The sequence below is a fragment of the Mangifera indica genome, chromosome 8 (genome assembly GCF_011075055.1).
Source record: "Mangifera indica cultivar Alphonso chromosome 8, CATAS_Mindica_2.1, whole genome shotgun sequence".
Taxonomy (NCBI): domain Eukaryota; kingdom Viridiplantae; phylum Streptophyta; class Magnoliopsida; order Sapindales; family Anacardiaceae; genus Mangifera; species Mangifera indica.
In genome coordinates this window covers 26487-34468 of record NC_058144.1, presented here as the reverse complement: position 1 = coordinate 34468, position 7982 = coordinate 26487, and the positions used below count along the sequence as shown (strand labels likewise).

Here is a 7982-nt window from a genome sequence, read left to right as displayed (position 1 = left end):
TTTGTGCAGGGTATTGAGATTGTCCGAGGGAGAGGGTAATGCAGGCTGTAAAGGAAAAGCTACAGGATGTCAGCGCCTTGCGCAAGGCCAAGGCTGAGGCAAAAGCTCATGAGAAGGTATATAGGATAAGCCAAAAGACTTATTCCCACCCAAGGTTTAGTCAAATCCCAATTTCTCACTAAACTTTCAAAAATCCGAAGTTTCATTTATCAGTAAACTTCTGTTAGGGCTAAAGGTAAAACCGTCATATTATCGTTAATATTAAAAAAATTATAATTGTCTCATTTTGCCCTCTTAGACTTTGAAAAGTGACATTTCACCTTAACCTAAAACTTTTCCAGTTTCAAAAAATGGTTATTTCGCCTCTAAATCTCTAGGGTTTTTATCTTCCATCTTCGACCACCATCTTTGGCGACAACAACCATTGAATAAGAGAGGAAGAGACATTGATTATCTCCCGACAGAGGAGATTTGCTATCAACGAAGGGACGTCTTCATCAACGACAAATCGTCTCTATCAGAAAATAATTGCCGTCTCTTCTTCTCCTATTTGACGGTTGCTGTCGCAAGAGATGGTGGATGGAGATGGAAGATAGAAACCCTAGATATTTGGGGGAAAACCATTTTTTGAAACTGAAAAAGTTTTAGATTGGGGTAAAATATTACTTTTTAAAATTTGAAAAGTAAAATGAGATAAAATAACAATTTTTTTAACATTACTGGTAAAATTACGATTTTCCTCTTGACTTTAACATAAGTTTGATGATGGGTAGGATTTTGAGTTTTTAAAAGTTAGCGGGTAAAAAGTTAGAATTTCACTAGGCCTTGGGTGGGGGTGGGGGGTGTGTGTGTGTGTATACACACACACATACGTACGTATGTACATACATACATTCTTGCTGGTTTACATGTAAATTGAATTAAATTTGTGTATACAATGTTATATCGTAGGCTGAGAAGGAAATGGCGAAAGCCAGAATGGAGATAGCTCACGAGACTAGATTAGCAAGAGAGGCAGAAGCAAAAATGGAGTTACATGTGGCAAAGGCTGGGATGATGGCAGACAGGGAAACGGCAAAGCAGGGCAGTGATAATGCCACCAATTCGTTGTCTGATGTAACTGTATCACCTCCTACCGCCACTCCCTAATCGATGTCTAATCTCATCATTTTCTCAGCCAACCAAAATTTTCTTTTTTGTGGTCACTGTGTTTTGCCTATTTCGTATGGACTCTTTGAACCCTCATCAAATGCCACGTCATGCAACGCACTTAGATATATTTCTATTTAATTTGCCTTGTTGCCCATATAATTGTTGCTATAAATAAGTACTGTCTTAAGTTTCTTGAGATCAAAATACAAAGTAAATGATTGTATTGACATCCGTGTTGTATTTATGGAAATTTTAAATATTTGGAATGCGTTCCAAGTTGATCTTAGCTTTTTACTTTGGTCTTTCAAATGTTGTGTTCCTCATGCATGCTACAGTGATGTTATAAACCGATAAATGATATCGTCAATTTCGTCTTGCTGGAGGGTAAGTGTGAATACAGAGCTTTGGTCGTACACAAGGCCCGACTGAAAGGTGGTTGCCTCAGCCTCAGGATGTTAATTAAAATCACATGAGGGAGAGGGGGAAACATTAGCACGTCGTCTGAATCTTTACCAGCTGTTTAAGCCGGCCCTAAATAAAATTTATTTGAGTTGTTGATTTCATCGTGACATCCTTTGGAATAACCAAAGAAAATCCTACCCATCACATCATCCTTCATGCCATCATCTGTCTTATATTTCAATTGATATTCAAGTAATTCATTTGCTACCTTATGACATAGCTCTGCAAATGCCATGCCGAGTCCACCAATTCCACGCTCCTCATCACCCAAAACTCCCACTATTATCCCTCCTCCCTCCAGCCGCTCTGCTTGTTCCGCTCGCTCCCAACCCAAACTCTCCTATCGGCGACTTGGAAACTTTATAATCCCTGGAAGGAAGAGCAGCGATTCCTGCTCCAAGCATTCCGACTTAACGGAGCAGGGTCTCGAGGCCCATAATAGAAGACACGCGCCCATTCTTCATAATACAATCACTGCCCATGAAAAGAACTCGAAATGCAGTCCCTACTACAAAGGACTTACTGATGCGTCCCTTGTCATCAATCGTGAAAGATTTGCATCTAGTCCTGGACGTGAAAGTCATGCCATCACCATGGCCACTTCTTCTTCCAGCTCTCTTTCCTCTTTCATGCTCAGGATGCAAGGATGGAGTTCTTGCTTTACCTTTAAATCACTAAATCCTACTACCTCTGTTCCACTAATAAACCATAATCATCCTACTTTCTCTTCATATTCAATTTCAACTAAGACACCAACATCAACTTCGGTTAAGGAGATGAATTTGAATAAAGCGGAGAAGCCATTGAGGGAGAGAGTATCAGAATCATCCACAACCCCATCCAGAGATACAAATGAGTTTGTGTGGGCAGACAAGTACCAGCCCAAAACTTTAAAAGAATTTATTTGCAATCGAGATAAAGTGATTCAACTTCAGGGCCTGGTGAGATGCCAATTCATGTCTCACTTATATATCTGTATGTATGTATGTTTAGTCTAATCACGGACTCTAATTAATAAGAAATAATGTATCAGGTGGAAGAGGGAGGATGCCGGAATTTTATATTTGAAGGACCACCAGGGGCGGGAAAAAGAACCATGATTTGTGCTATGCTTCGAGAAGAATTTGGACCGGACACAGTCCAGGTATAGCATATTTATATAAAGAATTTATAATCTTTCGAGTTTTATCTATATATATATATATATGTTTATTGAAGACAATGCATTTGTTTCTATTTTACAGACCAGGGAGGCGTCCATGGTGTTCGACTTGAAGGTAATTTTCATTGTACAATCAATAATATTGGATTCATCAGCTTGAAATTATTATTCTTTCTATACATACCTTTCGTTGATTAAATATAGGATTAAGATTCTTATCTTCCAAAAAATTACTTGAGATTATCACTTATTCTAGTTAAATAAGTTGTCAGTTTTAATTAAAACCACTAAAAACTTGTGTTGCAGGGAGAATTAATAAGTAGTATCAAAGTAAATGTAAAGGAATCTGTCCAACATGTAGAAGTTAATGTCTCTGATTTAAAAGGATATGAAAAGCATGTCATTCTTGAACTTATGAAGGAAAAACAAAGCAAGCTATCAAATAAAGGTTTGCAGTCAAACCCTGACAACAGCAAAGGTAGATTATCTGACTTGGGTATAAATTTAAAATTGCTTTTTAACAATGTAAACGTACAAATGATGCATGTATCATTTTGCTAATTACTTTTGCAGCAATTATTTTATGTGAAGCAGACAAGCTATCAACAGATACCTTGCTATACATCAGGTGGTTATTAGAAAGGTATAAAGGGTTAAATAAGGTTTTTTTCTGCTGCTCTGATGCCTCAAAGCTTCAACCCATTAAGTCGCTTTGCACTGTTGTTCAGCTTTTTCCTCCTTCGGACGAAGAGGTTAGGTCTCTAGTGTATAAATAAGTTATACGCATACATAGGTAGTCTGATTAGTTTTCTCTTACATGTTTAGATAGTTAAAGTTCTGGAATTTATAGCTAAGCAAGAAGGCGTAGAATTACAACAAAAATTTGCTGAAAATTTTGCTAACAAATCCAAGAATAATCTTCGTCAAGCTATTCGCTCATTTGAGGCCTCTTGGCAGATGAAGTAAGGAAATAAAGTACTGCAGTTTATAAAGATTCTTTCTTTCATTTCTTCTTTAACTATGTGTATTTTATTTTAAACGTGATATGCAATGACATAAGTGCAGTTATCCGTTTAAGGATGACCAACAAATATTAACTGGCTGGGAAGATGTCATTACAAATATTGCCAAGAAAATTATTCAAGAGCAAAGCCCAAAACAGTAAGTTTCACGATAAGCGCGCAATTTCCCTAATTGTTATGTGCATGTTGCACGTACGCATTTCATGAACGATCATATATGCATAAAAGCTGCCGATTTTTCCATTTGGGTAACTGCAAAACTTGTGAACTTTCATATAAATTAGTCACTAGTCATTAAGTCTTTCTCGTAGGTTATATATTATCCGGGGGAAGCTTCAAAATCTAATAGAGCACGACGTTTCTCCTGAATTCATTTTCAAGGTAAGTTTAATTCAATTTTGATAAATGGCTCTGTTAGTGTAGCTAGTTAAATTTTCCTCTCAATGAAAATAACATATTCCTTTTCCATGTAGTCTCTTGTTGAAGAACTAAAAAAGCATTTGGATGTGGGATTACACAATTGTATTGACAATTTATACGGTGATTACAATGTATGATTATGAACACCAATGTTACCCTCAAGATATAGTAAAATTCTAGTTTAAATTATCAGGTTGATATCCTTCGTATTTTCCTCGTATTAAATGCAAAAGGTATCATGACGGCTACATTTTGTGCTCTTTCATTCCAGATAGACGATAGAAGGATGTTTGACGACGAGAAGCCATTTGTCTTTGCACGCAGTAGTCGACATGAGGAAATTGGAAAGAGGTTAAACGACCCAGTGAGAAAGAATGCTGAACATTTTTTTAAGATCGAAGGTAAAACAATCTAAGACCAGATTCTGTTTATCACTGGACAGCAACCAACCTCCATATAAACCTTACTTTTCTTATTCATCGAAAATAGATTGTGACATTCCACAACTACCTTTAGCAACTAAAGTGAAAGTTACGAAGTCCAACTTCGAAACCACTTTAGTTGAAGTTTGAGGTTTCATTTTTAACACCGATTGCCCGTTTCTACATTATTACCTCTGTTTCTATATAAAAATCATTATTTCAAAAATGATAATTATATAATAAAAAAAGAGAGAAAATGGTCTTCTGCAGTAAATTTTCTAACGTTAAAATTTCTCTCTTTCACAGAGTTTATAGCGAAGTTCATGAGCAAGTATAAAACAGAAGTGACACATAATAGAAGTGAGCAACAGGATACAGGACAACCGCATATAAGGTCATCTGCAAATGTTGGGCTCATATAGACGTCCTCGCTACAGGGACATGAATCAAGATGTCATTGCAACAATATGTTGTTGTTTGGCACACCTGAAAACGTAACAAAGGAACAAAGTGAAATAAGTTGACAGTTCAAACAATTGATGAGACTAGGACAATTCTAAAGAAGTTTTGTGAATATAACTTAGACATTTTCCGTGGGTGGAATTATCGTTTTTGTCTTGAATACTAGAACTCGAGAACCTCAACATTCCATATTCCATGTCTTACCACTACCTTCGAAACTTGGAATACAAATGTTCGGAAAATTTATGAATTCCTGAGCAAATCAAACTCCAGAGCTATATGTGAAAATTGAAACGTTATTTATTATTATTATTATTATTATTAACCTTAATTGTTTCACTTTTCCAGAATTCACCATGTTACCCTTACTAAATGCAATTAACAATTTCTCCCCGTTACCCCTCTTGTCAATAGTTGGAATTGAATCTCGTTGGTCTTTTATAAACTTCTCCATTCTTCTCTCGTTTCATTTCATTCATTTTTTCTTGCCACCGCCTCATTCCACCACCAATGACAGTCTCCCTGTTGCATTATTCCCTCAGTACACTGCCATTGAGAACGAGTCCCCCGCTGACATTTATCTTTTGTCCCCCCTTATGAACCCCCTCAATTTTATTTTTTTTTAACATTTTGCAGATAGCCCTCAAATGTGAATAACAAGCCATTAGAAAAAAAAAAAAAAAAAAAAAAAACATAGTTTTAGCAAGAAAAAAATAATGAGGGTATAACTATTACATCATTGTAAATATCTTTTCATAATTTTAGTGATTAATTATCTATATTTCTCATTAAAATTAAATAAATTTATAAATCCCTCATTATTAGACTAATATTTAATGAGAACATTTTTTATACCACATTACTTATCTAAAATATACAATAAACATAAAAAAAAGTCAAATAAAAAAAACCTCCCTCATCCCTAATGCCTTTATTTATAAGGGTGAACAAAACATCCGAATTTTGCTTAAATAAAAAATAATTAGGTTTATATTTGATTTAAGTTTGTCAAATTAAAATTAAGAACGAATCGAGTTTTATTTAAATAATAAATTATTCAGCTAAATTCGATTATATTTAAACGTAAATATATAATTCAAATATGTGACTCTAATTTGTGATTAAGGTTAAATCTAAACTAATCAATTCGATCTTGAAAATTGACTCGATCTATTTTAACTCGATTAAAATTTATTTGATTCGAATTTAAACTGAATTTGAACTAAAAAAATTAATCCTTTTTTAAAATTAAATCAAATTTAAATTAAGAAATGTTTGATTCTATTCAAATTGAATTCGTTCAACAAATCTTAGCATTTCTATTTACGGACAATTTCTGTTTCGTCCCAAAAGTAATAAACATTTGAGGGACTCATCGGAAATAAGTATAATTTACGAAGTGACGCAATAGTCAAACGCAAATCAGAAACAATCAATCCTCCGTCGATTAGGTCAAGCAGGTAATGGAATCGCAATCGACGAGTGTGGAGGCATTGCATATATCTCCAGCCGACGATCCCCGAGGAGGTCCAGTTAAAGAGCAGCAAGCACCCGGAGTCGGGATACTCCTTCAGATCATGGTGCTTGTTCTCTCTTGCCTCCTCGGTCACGTCCTCCGTCGTCATCACTTCTGTTATCTCCCCGAAGCCAGCGCTTCTCTTGTCATAGGTTTTTAATTCATTTCAATTCTATTCCATTTTTTTTATTCTCCTCCACTGGCAGTTAAACAGCAGCTTTCATAGCTTGTTTGACTTTGGCAGCGAATGGTTCAATTTCCACAAGGATTTCTTCTTCCTGATTTTGTTTCCTCCAATCATATTATATCCTTTCTACACTTGGAATTTTATTGACTCATTTCTTGACATTTGCCTTTTCATTTCTTAATTGCATATGGATTTTTTTTTAACGTATATACATAACTGAGAACGTGTATACTGAATTGGCTCTTCAAATTTGTTTTTCTTGACCCTTTTTGTGCACTCAATCAGGCTTCAGCTTGGCACCTGTAAGTACTTGTCATTGTTTTTGGATATAAACAGAACGAAATTTCAAAAAATGAAAAATGGAAAATTAATTATTGGCAATATGACAATGTAGAGTGCTTTGCTGACACCCATAAGGGTAATCCTAAACCATAAATTCTATAATGTTCCTCCCTAGGTTCCAACAGTTGATGGCTACTCATACCCTCATCTTACCAAGCGAATGAATGTAGCTGGTGAGTGGTTAGCACATAAACATCTTATTTTGTTGATTACTCTCACGAAGAGGGTAAGGTTCAATACTTTGTCAAATAATTTAGCAATAAAATTACAATTCATATTATACTTTTATTGAGTACTGAATTTTTGTCCTGTAGGTATGCAATGAGTAAGACTTCTGATTTTGAGACTGTTAGTCAAATCAAAGAGAGCTCTGCAATATAAGGTGAATTCAAAATTTCATGCAGTGGATTGATTTTGTGGAACTTGTTGCATGATGATTTAATGTCTGTTTTATCTTACTGCAGTTATGATTACAAAAGGGAATATCAATTGGGCTTTGAAACCACCCTTCTGGTTACGAATTATACTGTGAATTTATTCAATGCTATGTATTGCATGATATCTTAATTCTTAGCATGTTAGCCTGTTCCAGAATGCTGGATGTATTGCATTGGGAGTTTAATTGAAATGGCTTGGTTCTCAGATCATTTTATCATATGCTACTCCTTTTTGGATGAAGAACAGTAAATTTCAATAATGGAAAGAAGTTAAAAAATATTTGAATCCATAATTACAAATCAAACTACCATGACATTTTAATTCCTTAAGAGCAAATATAAAAGATTATGTCATGTGCTATAGGTTTGTGCAAAGCCAGTTCTTTTTTGAACCCTTT

General features: G+C 35.0%; 2 protein-coding genes across 2 annotated transcripts; both read left to right on the top strand.

Moving 5' to 3' along the window:
- LOC123223195 (late embryogenesis abundant protein 6-like) lies at positions 1–1446 on the top strand. Its single transcript, XM_044646290.1, has 2 exons — positions 1–116; positions 952–1446. The coding sequence occupies exons 1-2, from the start codon at positions 39–41 to the stop codon at positions 1147–1149; spliced, it is 276 nt and encodes a 91-aa protein (XP_044502225.1). The 5' UTR covers positions 1–38; the 3' UTR covers positions 1150–1446.
- A 222-nt stretch (positions 1447–1668) lies between these two features.
- Positions 1669–5284, top strand: LOC123224489 (replication factor C subunit 3-like). Its single transcript, XM_044648169.1, has 11 exons — positions 1669–2555; positions 2648–2758; positions 2859–2891; positions 3083–3254; positions 3350–3528; positions 3602–3738; positions 3842–3937; positions 4110–4179; positions 4272–4349; positions 4490–4619; positions 4947–5284. The coding sequence occupies exons 1-11, from the start codon at positions 1848–1850 to the stop codon at positions 5060–5062; spliced, it is 1830 nt and encodes a 609-aa protein (XP_044504104.1). The 5' UTR covers positions 1669–1847; the 3' UTR covers positions 5063–5284.
- The last annotated feature ends 2698 nt before the right edge of the window (positions 5285–7982 follow it).